We start from the raw sequence: 15,339 nt of genomic DNA, 5'->3' as shown, positions 1-15,339 counted from the left end.
GCTCTCTCTCTCTCTCTCTCTTTTTTTTTTTTTTGCAGTACGCAGGCCTCTCACTGTTGTGGCCTCTCCCATTGTGGAGCACAGGCTCCAAACGCGCAGGCCCAGCGGCCATGGCTCATGGGCCCAGCTGCTCCGCGGCATGTGGGATCTTCCCGGACCGGGGCACGAACCCGCATCCCCTGCATCAGCAGGCAGACTCTCAACCACTGCGCCACCAGGGAAGCCCCCCAATGCTCTCTTTTTATAACGTGTTAAGTGCACCCTTTACTGTCATGAATTATGAGCGGTGCGAAAAACTTGCATATATGATACCAATATGACATAATGCTTAAAGTTAATTTAGAACAAAATGAATAAAAAATCCCTAATCTTTTCCCTAGGGGGGAAAATTCTTTATTTCATAAGAGGATTTACCAGCAGATGCCTAAAAGTGACAAACTCTCCTATTCAAATAAGAACCAAAGGATAAATTTAAATCACAAATAAATTTTGAAACATCTTCTGTTAAGAGAGAAGGTACACCTGCATCTTTAAGGACCACAATACCTGGCCACAGCCCATCTTCCAATGGAGTTGCTTTCTTGTCTTACCTGAAGAAGAATATTGTTCCAGGATCACCTTCTTTTGCAGAATTTTCCATACCTATCACCAAAATATTTGCTGCATCTGTGATAAATGAGCAAAAAGCTATGTCACAAGGTGACACAAGATTTAAGTCACCTATAAACTTTTAACAAAGTATTTGTGATCATTGCTTCATATACCATGAAGTGCTCTACAACACACTGTCCATTTTTCTACTAAGGTTTCTAAAAGTATTTAATATATGAAAATGAAAAGACCATAAGAAATTACTTGAACAAAATATTCAACAACCTGTGACACTATTATTAGTGCTATTTAAAACTCATTCACGCCCATTTTGATTCAGTAATCGCTAGTCCAGTTGATAATTATTAAAGTCTTAGTATCAGTAAAACTAAGGTTCAAGAATTTGGGGGGGTGGGGGAGGGATGGACTGGGAGTTTGGGGTTAGCAGATGCAAACTATTATATAGAGAACAGATAAACAACAAGGTCCTACTGTATAGCACAGGGAACTATATCCAATATCCTATGATAAACCATATGGAAAAGAATATAAAAAAGAATGTATCTATATAAAGGAATGTATATGTATAACTGAATCACTTTGTTGTATAGCAGAGATTAACACACTGTAAATCAACTATAGTTCAATTAAAAAAAAGAATTAAACTTCTTTCTGTAAAAGTAATTTAAAATAAAATTTGAAGAGCCATTAATATATTCTCTTCCTTTAAATATCATTTTATTAATAATATAATTTTAATATTCTCAAACTACTCTTTCCACTGAATTTTAAATTATATTGTATAAAGTGTGGAAAATAGAAAACATACAGAAACAAAGATACAGTCCATTTCAAAACATATCTGATTTCAAAGTTAATCATGAGAACTACCATGACAGTCACCTGTAACTATTTAAATATTTTAACATTTTAAATATTAAATACAAAAAAAAAAAAATATTAAATACATACATATACAAATATTCACCAATAAGTAGTTACTTTGTATATTAGTTTAGTAGTATTTATTATAAGTATATAAATATTCTATAATGTAAACTATAAATAACATGTTAGTCTATCAATAAATATACTAATATTAATATGTAAAATGTTACATAATTTCTTTTTTGAAACTAAATACATTTTAATAGAAAACAAAACACAAAATAACCCTTTTCAGAAAACAGAAATATTTAATCCTTTTCCCACAAATTAGAAGTTGCTTTATCCTCAGAGCATAGTTTTCTATGCGTGTGTTTGTATTTAAGATTTGTTTCACAGACTGTTCATTAAACTGCTACTGCAAAGCATGAGGTGGGAGGGACGATCTCAGGAGAAAAAGACACCAGAAAAGCCGCACCTCAGAATCATTTGGAAATTCAACATTTTCTAATTTTGATGTTTCACTTCCAATTATTTTCATTTCTTTACCACAATCTGTCCTTTTAGGGGAGAGAATTGTTGAATAGAAGTGCAGCCACAAAAAGAATCTTTCTTTCCCACCAACATAATTTCTTAACATAAAATTAGGATCCTCAAAGCTTCAGAGCTCCTAATAGAGGCTGGGGAATGGGGGATTCAGAAAAAGACCAACTCCTAAACTCCTTTTCTTTGGTGAAATCACACTTCCTTGAGTTCTACATCTATAGAGGGCAAGGCTCACCCATATAGCCAAGAACACCACAAATGAAGTGGGAAAGATCCAGGCCAGTGAGAATAGTACGAGAAGCCCCCAAGTGTGTGGGGCACCCTGCCGACAGCCTCTGGAATCAGCCAAGGATACCGCAGGGCAATTTTCCTTCTTAGAGGCCCTGGACATAGCTCTGTTTTTCTAAGTCAATTATGTTTGTTTTTTGCCACCAAATAGTACAAACAGTTGGTTCAGATCATCAAGGCTGAGAAAACACAATGACATTTCGATTGTTTCTTACAGGGTCGGTGACTCTTTTAAGAATTTTCTCTGGAGCAGAGAGGTTTTCAACCTACTATTTTTTGCTACTTTGAGGTAAATTCATGAATCTTCCATCAAAGTGTTCCAAGTCATTTTCTTTAACATAAAGCAGGTGATTTCTCAAGAAGCCTTCCTCACACTATCCTAAAATCTTCTCAGTTTAATTCTCTTTTAAAATATTCATTGAGCTTATCTTTTAACTAATTCTGTTAGTTTTAAAGTGTTGGACTGTACTGGTAAATTTTTCTTTAAAGGCTCTCCCCAACAGTTCTATCAATTTTACGGTTCTTCTTTAAAACTAAAATAACTTTTTACCGTGACAGAAATGAAGTGTCATGGCCTTTGATCATCCCAAGTAAGAGTGATCCTATAATTACAGCTGAATAAACCATATTGATTTTAATCTTCGAACTAAGTTCTCTGTGAATATGTTTTAAATTTCCTATCTTTGTATGTTATTTGTATAAAGAGATTCAACGCCACTTTCATGATATAATCCTTCAAATAGAAAATGAGGGGCTTCCCTGGTAGCTCAGTGTTTAAGAACCCACCTGCCAATGCAGGGGACACGGGTTTGAGCCCTGGTCCGGGAAGATCCCACATGCCGTGAGCAACTAAGTCCGTGAATCACAGCTACTGAGCCTGTGCTCTAGAGCCTGTGAGCCACAACTACTGAGCCCACGTGCCACAACTACTGAAGCCCGCGTGCCTAGAGCCCGTGCTCCGCAACAAGAGAAGCCACCACAATGAGAAGCCCGTGCACCGCAAAGAAGAGTAGCCCCTGCTCACCGCAACAAGAGAAAGCCCATGTGCAGCAACGAAGACCCAACACAGCCAAAAGTAAAAATAAATAAATTTATAAAAGAAAGAGAACATGAAAACTAAACAAATGTATATTTAAGACAGTTATCATAGGAAAATTATTTTCCAATACATTTTAACATACTTGGCCCCAGGTTCAAGAAGATGTACCTCTAGGCAAGCTTGTTACTTCAACATATCCATGGGAGGTCAGCTCTTGAGAGAGACTTCCAAGATGGTATTCATCTGCGGTTGCAAACGCAGTACAGCGCATCAGGTCCTGTGCCAGAGAGAGGAGCATGAGATGGGTTACCAAGAGGTGCCTGTGATGGTTGTCTCTTTACAGGGAGGATGGCGTGCTGCAAAGCTGGCACTCGAGAGTTTTCTCCAAACATTTCAACGGTTCAGACAAAGGATGTGAGAAGGATGCAGAGAAAGAAGTTACAAGGAGGCGGATTTCAGCTCAATCTATGCAAGAACTTTCTCTAATAGTCAAAGAGATGGAATGGGCTGTCAGAACAGGGAGCCACACCTGCTGGTTGTGCTCCAAGCACAGACTGATCAAAAAATAGAGAGGATTTAGGCACCATACACGGTGCCTGGATGAGATGCTAGTTAAAGTCTGTCCAACCTTGAGTTTCCATGGTTCTTTTTCACAGCAGCATTATTATTTGAGGTCATTTGATAATTTGCCACTAGCCTTGTACAGGCAGAGATTACTCTGAATCTACTAAGGAATTACAGAAATTTTTACTCTAGTTAATTGTACTCTGGTTAAAAGTTCTGTGAATCTGAGAATGTGTCCAGGTTTGGTGAGTGCTTTGGATTTCTGCACTAGGAGTCTTACCCGTGTGTACATTTATATTGTGTGTAGCTATACAGTATACATATGGTAAGCATATGGTACAGCACACAGTGTTTTTGTCAAACTGTAGGTCACAAGCCGTTAGTGAGTCCTGATATCAATTTAGTCAGCCCAAACCAGCTTAAAAAAAAAATAAACTAGGGGCTTCCCTGGTGGCGCAGTGGTTGAGAGTCCGCCTGCCGATGCAGGGGACACGGGTTCGTGCCCCGGTCCGGGAGGATCCCACATGCCTCAGAGCGGCTGGGCCCGTGAGCCATGGCCGCTGAGCCTGCGCGTCCGGAGCCTGTGCTCCGCAACGGGAGAGGCCACAGCAGTCAGAGGCCTGCGTACCGCAAAAAAAAAAAAATAATAAAAATAAATAAACTAAACAGAATAAAACAGAAAATATTAGAGTACATAATTCATAGTAAGGGTAAACTTTATTTTATGACATTTTCTGTCACATATATGTCTATATAGGTATACCGGGTCACGACATATACACTGTAATGTAAAATAAATTTCTCACTATGGAATACGGTCAATAAAGTTCAAAAGCTATCGGCAGAGGTGTTAAGAGTTCAGGCACAGAATTAGATTCATTAAAAAAAAAATCAGAATAACAATAATGCCTACTTGATAGGGTTGTTGTGAAGTTTAAACAAGCTGATGAATGTCAACTGCTCAGAACCATGATTAGCACAAATGTTCAACATTTTTTAGATAACAGTTATTATTACGGCACATGCAGATATGTTTAAACCATCAAAATATATGGGAGGCTAAAAAGTTTATCAAGTAATTTACATCTGAATTTTCATTTGTCCGTAATTTTATATTTTAGTGTCTATTAATCAGAACGTTAGTGATTCTACTGTCTTTGATACACATGGTGCTTTGGCCCATATGTATCAAAAGAGGTATAAGAGTCACTAAATCAAAATTTATTCCTAGGATTTACTCATCTTGGCTCCTAAATTCTTTCCCTTTCTGCTACATTCCTAGTATGAAATTCAAGAAAAGTAGTACATAAATTTCTTCCTTCCTCCCACTTTTGTTACCTAACTCCTGGCTCTTTCTCAAGAGATGACCTAACTCTGCTTTGCTTTTTCTTCCATCTGTTACACAGTTCTAATGTGTGGTTTAAAAAGTAGCAGAGGAATAAACGGAGGACCTGAAAAACCTAAAATCCGTAAAATATCCACTCATAAGCGAAACATTCAGTTGTCTAATTGATTTTAATTCAATTAGAGGAAAAATTAAAAGTCAGACAAGCAAGCTGAAATTGTCACTGAATGTGAGCTAAACGGATGCAGGACCCTCCTGTTGCAGATATCTGATATGCTGATTCCCGTATTCATTATGAAGGTAAGAACACATTAATTTACAAAAACATACAGATCCATACAGTCAAAGTAAAGCTGGTTACTGGAGTACAGGAATCAGTTATGTGCTTAAGGTTTAGAAGTGCCAGCACTAGTTGTTCTTTTAAGGCTCTGTGGAGTTAAAAAGAGCTGGCAGGGTATGAGATTAAGCTGGCTGAAAGAAAGGAATCCTGGAAAGAAGCATCAGGTAAGGCCATGGCAGGCAGGCTCTACCCTACAAGAGCTGACAAACTTACTCAAGTTTGCTAAGCAAAATCCCACTGCATTAGGTTGCATGTCAGAGTGACTCTGGGGCTGCTAGAGCTGACATGCTTAGTTTAGGCTGGAGTGGGAAGAGAAGGCGGCACGAAGGAGAAGACAGGAGATAAGGAGAAGGTCGACAGCTAGTCCAGCGGAGGGTTTTCCCAACTGTACTAGAAACGGCATTGCCGACCATTTCTAGAAACATTGCCGTAAACTGGCAGCCCAGACAACTATCCAACTCAAGAGCTGACCCACATAGTGTTTTCAAGATTTGAACAAACTATCAACAATAAATGGCCATTTGACACAAAATCCAGATTTCCACCATCTTTCGCTCCAGTAGAAGATCTAGCAGTAACTGACCAGGGTCACGGGGGGCGGGGCGTGATTCTCCAGCCGATGCAGTCCCTCCCACTCCCTGGCTCGTGCCTGCTTCACCATCATCTTTCTTACTGATCAGGCCCATCTGTGCTAAAAAAACTTACACTATTTTACCTTCTCAAAAATGGAACAAGTCGGGCTCCCCTGGTGGCGCAGCGGTTAAGAATCCACCTGCCAATGCAGGGGACACGGGTTCGAGCCCTTGTCCGGGAAGATCCCACATGCCACGGAGCAACTAAGCCCGTGCGCCACAACTACTGAGCCTGCGCTCTAGAGCCCGCGAGCCACAACTACTGAGCCCACCTGCCACAGCTACTGAAGCCCGTGTGCCTAGAGCCCATGCTCCGCAACAAGAGAAGCCACTGCAATGAGAAGCCCGCGCACCGCAACAAAGAGTAGCCCCTGCTTCCCACAACTAGAGAAAGTCCACGCACAGCAGCGAAGACCCAACACAGCCAAAAATAAATAAATAAAATAAATTAAAAAAAAAAAAAAGGAACAAGTCAAAGCATTCAACCACTACTTCCATGAGAAAATATATGCTGAGCTCCAAAGAGTCAGGTTATAAATTTTTAAACACAATTTGTTTTTAACTTAGTCATTCCAAGGATCTTTGCAGATTTTCTGAAGATGGTCACCCTTCCTTCTCTCACCATCTCCTGTTTAGTTTGGCTCAGAGTCCTAGCCAATGTCTCACAGCTTATTTGGTTTAGCCTACGTTACATAACTTACATGGCTCGCCACACTACTTTCTGTATCCTCCTTAAACATCTGGGATGTGAGTCTCTGTTTAAGTTATGAATCTTCTGTGAATAGATGATTCACAAGGTTTTCCAATTTGACTTGTTAGAAATATCTTTTTTGGGTTTTATTTCCTTTGTTTTTCAATTTCAAGATTGTATTTAAATCCACTTAGTAAAGGGAAAGAGTGTGTGTCATCTTTGCATTTTTTCCCCCTATTATTTAAAGATGTTGTTACTCTGCAAGAAGCTTTCATCTTCAGACATGTCTTTTTCTGGATTTTTATAACGAACCATTATTTTTTGAGCATTAAATATAAATATATACCAAATTTCAGGTTCTAGCATGGGGATCAACAACTTGTTCTTAAATAAATGTGCCAAACCAACCTAAAATAGTTATTGGATTTAAGACTTAAATTTAGGCCTTTCTATTTTAAAATGTTAAAAGAAAACCACCCAAACCCAAACAAAACAAAACCAAAGCCAAGAAAACCACCATGTTTCAGTATGTTTCATTTTTCTGGCCACAGAAAACATATTCCAGCAGATGGGGCTAGAAATTTATATATGATTCTTGTTTTGGAGCAACACATACTCTGACAGAATACTTTTCCTGAAAAAGAAAGTTTATTTTTATTCGTGTTCTTTTACTAAAACAAGAAATTAGTGCATTACAATAATGTTGCTTCTATATTACTAAGGGGAAAAAATGCATGTTTTTCCTGTTATGTACAGATTATAGGCAAAAGTTAGAAAACACAGATGCATTTTACATTACTAGTATAAAGCTTTAGCTTTTAACCTTTCTGACTACAACCCATGGTGAGAAACCCTTTCACATACACAGTACCTACACACACACAGACACCCACACCAATAACCGACACAAAAGCTTCACGGAACAATATTTACCTTTATCATGAGTAATGCATTGATACTTTCTATTCTGTTTCATCAAACACACCAAAAAAAACCCAAACCTATTAACAGCCCACTGGTTAATTTTACTACACACTGTGGTGTGAGCCTGCAAACTACTGCTGGGCGTCCCAGCACCCTGCCTCCTCTGCAAGCCTGCACGCTGCTCAGAGGTTGGTCCTTACCCTCGGGCATTGTGCTCCTCAAAGACAGGACAGGCCAACAAGCAGCACTGGCCCTGCCATGGTAAGTGATGAGCCAACGGTGTGTGGGCTGAATATCTCAGTAGGTTATGATCTCTACAAATGGAATCAGGTGAAGACTTGATTCTAATATAGAGGGTGAGTGGCCTCACTCCGTCAATTCCAAGTGCATGCCATGTGGCAGAGGTAAGAGGGTGAGCTCAGGTGCACACGTGCGGAATGAGACAAAGGGTACCTCTTTCTGGTACAAAGTAGAGTCCTTTCCTGACTCAGTCCAGAGGGGAGGAAAGGGCTTTACCACCAAAGGGGACTCGCCAGCCCCATGATGCCCACATGGAAATGGAGGGGCCCTCTATTCGGGACAGATAAAAGCCAGTCTTCAGCCCTGGGCATATATTACCTCGTTATACCTCAAGACTGTGTTCTCCTGTAAGATCATTAGAAAATAATGTTCCAAAAATCATACTCCCTCAGGTCACTTACAAAATGCCTTCAGAAATAGAAAAGATTGTCTATTATTTTCCTGTGCTTCCAGAGGAATGACATACTGTTTCTGTTTTCGCGGAATTCCAACTGAAGTCACAGCTATTACGTTACATAACATGTCCTATGTCAGGACCCAGGAAATAAATGACTCCTTAAGTTTGGTGATAGAAAAAGTTATTTCTTGTAAGACATTCTTATGTTTTTCTTTTTTTCTTGTTAGACAACAAAAAATGTACAACCCAGGAGTATCCCTGCCTTTCTTTAATCATTGGGCTTTGCGGAACTAAATATTCAACTAGATTACTCGTATCAGATATCTGATAATATTTACTTCTCTGTTCATATCAACTGCTTGCTCTATTTTAAATGTAATGCTTTTATTATCTCATTTGAAACTTATTAAATTTTGACAATCTACTTCAAATCCTTTCCTGGAAGCAGAAAGGAAAAAAGTCCTGAAGAAAAATAAAAAACGGAACCCAGGAACACTGCTTTCAAGTCTACAGACAGCCCAAAGCAATAATGCCTCTTCGACAGTTTACAACCGACAACTACAAGAACAGGTGCCATTTCTGACCTCACCAGCCTTTCATAAGAAGCTGGATTCTGCTCTGCACTGCTCGATGTAACGCAAGGAAAAAGGGACTTGGTCCTCCTCTTTTTTGGATCTGCTGTGAATTCAAGTTTTTACACTTACTTTCATCTCCGTCACTTAAATACTACATTTCCCAGAGGATCACAACAATAAACAACATAATTAAACACTCAAGAGCTAGAAAGAAAGGGGTGAGAGCAGAATGCATCCAAAACTCCCATCCTTCATATCGTGGGTTCGAGGAAACCAAACAAGAATGTAAAAAAAGCTAGAATCCAAAACAAAAGTCATTAACCAACTCCTAGCTTCACAACCTGAGGACAAGACGTGAAGGCCTGTACACCTTTTTAAAGGAAGTCAACCACGCAGTAAACAAAACCAAAAACAGGACAAGTTAAACGCTCTCAAGGTCTACTTCTCAGAATCGAGATTGTAAGATCGACAGTATAACCTGTTTTCTGATAGATTCAGAAGGCTTCATCAAGTGTTAAATATTTGACATTCCTACCTTTAATGTTGATGGCTACAGACATCAAAGGTCCCTTTGCTTCTCTTCTATCCTTTCCTGTTTAATAAACATTTATTAAGTATAAGGCACAGTTTCAAGTAACATGCGAGATACACAGGTTACCAAAGGGCTTCATCCTGACCTTAAATATTTATCATTTAGTGGGCAAATGCGAACTGTAGTGGAGAACTTCCCATAAACCTCTTAACAGTGAATGAAAACAACCACTTCAACCTTCAAATGATAAAAAAAAGCAAAAACCTTCACTCTGCTTTTTGGATTCCACCTCGCCATGTCCTTTCACCACCCCCTCCCATGCAGTCACCATTGGCTAATGAATGTATACCTGTCTGCATACTTAATGGAACAAAAATTTTTTTAATTTAATACAGAATTTCTACAGTTTGATTTTTTTTTAAAAATGGGGGCTTTTTATAGCACTGTTCCTAGAATGGACTTACTACTAGTCTTTTCCAAAATTTCTTTAGGCCACTAATCCTTTCATAAACTACATTTTTATATTTAATTGCCTCTACTTTGCCTTTATATGTACCACTAATTCCTAAAATTAAGATGTTGATTCCCTTTGGAGATGACAGGTTTTACTATTAGGCTTCAAAGATCCTGAAAGAAGTGCTGAGCTGATGGCTGGCTCTCCTATGTTGGTAGTAAGGCTGGGGTGGGATCCACAGGGGTTCAGAGTGATTATTAGGGAACAGAGGTGCCACCACCACAAGTGTTTTTACCTTGTTCACAGGCAGAACTGGAAGGTTGGTCCTGGATGGCTGCCTGGTCCTTGATGCTTTCAGTGGTCTCTTGATTTGCGGAAAGTCTTGTTTAGAAACAAGTGTTTCCGTTGACACAGATGAGGAATGTCTCTTCAGTATTTTTATAAACCACTTAAAACCTAACAGATTTGGTTTGTGAATCACTTTCCTATGAGTACCAAGGGAGTTCCTGGTTGGAAGGTGCTCTTTTTCATCTTGGTAACATGCGGTGTTTAATGGAGAGAGTACATTTGTATTTGATATTTTCCGGTTCATTTCCAGGACCTGGGACTTATTCAAACCAACAGCTGCTGTATCAGGAAAGAAGAAATTCACGTTCTGACTTCTTGTCAGGGTGTTGCATGTTGTGGTCTCAAATTCCTCAAGTGGTTTTAATGTTCGATGAACAAGTCTTTGGCACTGACACGCTTCTGATAAAATATAGTGAGATCTGGCCAAGGACCTGAGAAGTCTGGCTGGCATTACCACATCTCAAGCTAAAAGAAAAAGAATTCAAAGTTCAAGTTTTTCAATAAAAAATGTTTAAAAAGTATATAGTGTTTTCCCAGGTAACAGGTATATTTCTGTAAAACAATTTGCAAAATAGATACATCTTAACTTAAGCCTAGTAAAAGAATGAGGTTAAAAAAATACATACAAGTATTTTCACCACCTCTCTTTTAGTCAACCTTTAGCCTTCTTTCTGGAAGGTTATAAGACTATAAAGCTATTGAGGGACTTCCCTGGCGGTCCAGTAGTTAATACTCTGCGCTCCCAATGCAGGGGGCAAGGGTTCGATCCCTGGTCTGGGAACTAAGATCCCACATGCCGCACGGCGTGGCCAAACCAAAAAAAAAAGTAGTTTATTTGTCCTTTAAACACATGTCATTTTTTTAACACCTTAAAGCAACAGACAATTATTGGTGCCTATCAGAGGTGATGTTTGAATCGGGTTTCAAAAGGGCAGAGGGATCAGCAAGGCGAACACCGCAGGTAAACCGTATTGTTCACCTGACAAACAGGATGCAACTTCAGGGGAGCCAGGCGTGAGCTGCAGCAGCAGCTGAGGGCTGAACAGGAGCCTGTGGCTGCATCCTAAGCACTGGTCCTAAAGTTTCTATAGGAGAGGGAAGTCGGAGCTCTTCATGTGAGACTCACATGGTCAAAAGTACATTCAAGAAACATATCCTTGGTTAAAACTTAGAGGAGGAACTGAGAGACACTAAGACATTGCTTTCTGAGTACTTTGTACCCAGCAAGCGCTCTGCTTCACCTCACGACAATCCTGTGAGGTACTTCCCAGGGTAAACTGAGGCTTAGGGAGGCTGACTGCTTACAATCAGTGATGCAGAGACAGAAGGAAATCCCAGGCTTTTCCAGTTCTAGAGACAACACTGTAACCACTGAATATATATTATCTCCCTCTAAAAGGATGAGGGCAGGGGGTTCCCTGGTGGTGCAGTGGTTGAGAGTCCGCCTGCCGATGCAGGGGACATGGGTTCATGCCCCGGTCCGGGAAGATCCCACGTGCCGCGGAGCAGCTGGGCCCGTGAGCCATGGCCGCTGAGCCTGCGCGGCCAGAGCCTGTGCTCAGCAACGGGAGTGGCCGCGGCAGTGAGAGGCCCGTGTACCGCAAAAAAATAAAAATAAATAAATAAATAAAATAAGAGGATGAGGGCAAGGATGAGTCACTGCGATATTTAGGAGGTAGAACCTGCTGCTTTCAAAATATCTTCAAAAGTTGGAATTCTCTGTTTAGTTCCAGTCCAACTAGCTATTTTAGTTCACGTTTAGTTAGTACTATTACCTGCCAGTTGAACCAGTGGGTTTTGCAGAACCTAATTATACAATATTTTAGGAATCTGTTTACACAGGTCTGGATTCTTCCATTCTCTTCTAGGAAATTCTTACCTCCAAGCTCTAAATCTTGCCTTCACACAGAGGCTGGGACAAAGAATGTAAAAGCTACAGGACAAACAAGTGTGCTTTCTATCTTTGCTGAGAAAAAAACAGAGGGGTAGCATTTAAGGTATCCGACACACACACAAAATTATTTAGGCTTTGTTAAAAACTGGAACACATCTCAGAAAAGTGAAATTTTAATTGCACAGACTAAATTTAAAGATAAAAACACACTACACTTTTAATTACACTAAGAGCTTTATATAACATTTTGGGTACCGAATTTCCGTGCTCCGCATTGCCCTTGTCATATTTCTCGATGGTGTCTACATCCGTGCAGATTGGTGGGGGGCATGATCCCCCCCACCCCGAGTGATCTCATCTTCCATCCTCCCTTAGCCACTCACTCCCAGGGTCTTATGCTCCGAGCTACATCGTGGCCATTAGGCACCTGCGGCTACTGAGTACTTGAAATGTGGCTCAATAAAATTTAAAAAATAATTTTTTTGGTACCTTTTATTATATACTTAATACAAAAAGTAAAATATCTCAATAATTTTTATATTGATTACTTGTTGAAATAATATTTTTAGATATATTGGGCTAAATAAAATTAACCTCACCTCTTGGGCTTCCCTGGTGGTGCAGTGGTTGGGAGTCCGCCTGCTGATGCAGGGGACGCGGGTTCGTGCCCCGGTCCGGGAGGATCCCACATGCCGCGGAGCGGCTGGGCCCGTGAGCCATGGCCGCTGAGCCTGCGCGTCTGGAGCCTGTGCTCCGCAACGGGAGAGGCCACAGCGGTGAGAGGCCCACGTACCGCAAAAAAAAAAAAAAAAAAAAAAAAAAATTAACCTCACCTCTTAATTTTTACTTTTAAAGTGTCTAGAAAACTTAAAATGCCGTGTGTGGCTTGTATCGTATTCCTGTTGGAGGGTCCTGCTCTAGACCTGTCATTACCAATATCTGCAACCTCATGTTCTCAATTTCAAGCATTCTACTCTCCAAACACCACCTCTGATCTTTCAGCCTCACTCCTTCTATCACCCAATTCCAACAGTTCTTCAACCCCAACAGGACCTACAATTCAATGATCCAACCACTTTTTCACTGTCCCTCACTCCCCACTTCGTCCACACTTAGTTATATTCCATGGACCTCAAATCCCTTGTACCCCACTCTTCCACATACCCACGTGGCAAAACCTCAACGTGAATTAAATATAATTCACCTAACTTATGCCTGGACTCCTGCACCTCAACGTGGCTGGAGACGGACAACCAACCAACAACCATCTGGTCTCACTTTCAAATCATGACCACTCACTTCAGGTGGGCCTTTCATGTCGCTCAACGATCTTAAATACTGTACTTCCATACTATATTTTACTTTTTGCTCTCTCCTCACACCTTCAACGCCTCCTCCTTTCTCATTCTCAATAACGACCTTGCTTCCGCTTTGGTTGACAAAACACAAATAATCAGGAGAGAACTTCCACCAGCCCTTGCCATCATCCACCTGCCCACCTATTGCTTTTGTGCCCATATACTTTGTCTTCCCTTCTGCTGCTACAGATGAGGCGCCCGTGGTCCCATCTACAGCCAGGTCCTCTGTCTGCACACCAAGTCTCTTCCCTCCCTGCCTACAGAAGACATAGTTAAGCCCTTCTCCCCTCTCTCTCCCATGCTATTTATTTTTCCCTTTTTACTGACACATTCCTATTAGCATACAACTAGGCTCTGATTTCTCCCACCTTATAAAAACAACTCTTCCCCGACCCCCATCTTCCCTTCCATATACTACACTTGTTCTCTGAGCTCCTTTCCTTTTAGAGTTTTATTGCCTCTCTCCATCTCCTCTTCTCTGATTTTTTTTGAACCCACTCCAATTGGGCTTTCATCTGTCACTTCACCAAAGCCCATCTGTCAAGGCCAGCAATGACCACCACATTTATAAGTCCTGTGGTCACTTCTCAGTATTCATTTTACCTGACTGACCAGCAACATGTGATACAGCTGATCACTCCACCCTACTCCCTCACTCGTTTCTGGGATACCACGCTGGCCATTTTCATCCTACCTCATGGGTAGGATGTCTCTTTTGCTCGTCTCCCATCCCAAGAATGTAATGTACCAAGGCTCAGTATTTGGGCCACCTTTCTTCTCTATTCTCAGCTCTTGGTGATCTCACCCAATCTCATAGTTTTATATAGTACCTACAATTGATGAATAGCAAATATTTATCCCTAAACTACTCTGATGAGCATGAAAAATGTAACATGCTCAAAACTGAGCTTCTGAAATCTTCCCGCAAATCCTATTCTTCCCAGTCTCCCCCACTCATAAAATAGCAATTACATCCTTCCCTTTGCCAAGGCCCCAAACCTGCAGTCCACCTTATTCTTCTCTTCCTTCTCCATACCCAGTCTGTCAGCAAATCCCACTGGCTTTGTTCGGACTGGTCCTCACCACCAACACTGCCACCATCCTGGTCCAAGCTGCTGTCCTTCCCAGGGATTATTGTCGCAGCCTCCGAATTGGTTTCCCAGCTTCTGTTCTTCAGATTCTTCTGAACACAGCAACCAAACTCAAATCGGATTACATCTTCCCTCTTCATAAAATCTGATGATGGCCTCACATTTCACTTGAAATAAAAACCCAACACCTTAAGATAGACTACATGGCCCTCCATTCTCTGCCCTTTATCACCACTCTGACATCTCCTCCAGCTTTTTCCCCTCGCTCATTTTGCTCCAGTCACTCTGGTCTCTGGATCTCTGTACTTACTATCCCTTATACTCTTCTCTCGGGTGTCTGTAAGCCTCATTCCCTCACCTCCTTCAGACCTTTGCTCAAATGTCTCCTACACAGTGAAGTCTTCCCTGACCACTTCATTTAAAACGCACACCAGCACCCACACTCTAGCTTCCTCCACTATTTCTCCATTGCATTTAACATCACTTGCAAACACGTTGTGTTCTTAATTTATTAACTCACACAACAAATTATGAACTGAGTGCCT

General features: G+C 40.7%; 1 protein-coding gene across 9 annotated transcripts in view; it reads right to left on the bottom strand.

Moving 5' to 3' along the window:
* The window catches only part of RMND1 (required for meiotic nuclear division 1 homolog), a 39,967-nt gene that overhangs the window by 23,385 nt on the left and 1,243 nt on the right, over positions 1 to 15,339 (bottom strand). For 3 of the 9 annotated variants that reach the window (XM_027083264.1, XM_027083270.1, XM_027083248.1), the window contains exons 2-5: positions 14,740 to 14,961; positions 10,399 to 10,916; positions 3,518 to 3,626; positions 591 to 666 (exon numbers count right to left, since the gene is read on the bottom strand). In XM_027083264.1, coding sequence (XP_026939065.1) covers positions 591 to 666; positions 3,518 to 3,626; positions 10,399 to 10,902 — 689 coding nt within the window. In that variant the 5' untranslated portion in view covers positions 10,903 to 10,916; positions 14,740 to 14,961. Of the gene's footprint in view, positions 1 to 590; positions 667 to 3,491; positions 3,627 to 10,398; positions 10,917 to 12,330; positions 12,434 to 12,944; positions 12,994 to 14,713; positions 14,962 to 15,339 lie in introns of those variants that run through there. The other 6 variants (XM_027083260.1, XM_027083258.1, XM_027083261.1 and 3 more) reach the window with 6 other exon arrangements.

Source organism: Aethalodelphis obliquidens, unplaced genomic scaffold (genome assembly GCF_003676395.1).
Source record: "Aethalodelphis obliquidens isolate GAN/ISIS:26980383/991018 unplaced genomic scaffold, ASM367639v1 scaffold3, whole genome shotgun sequence".
Taxonomy (NCBI): domain Eukaryota; kingdom Metazoa; phylum Chordata; class Mammalia; order Artiodactyla; family Delphinidae; genus Aethalodelphis; species Aethalodelphis obliquidens.
This window is presented reverse-complemented; position numbering and strand designations above follow the sequence as displayed.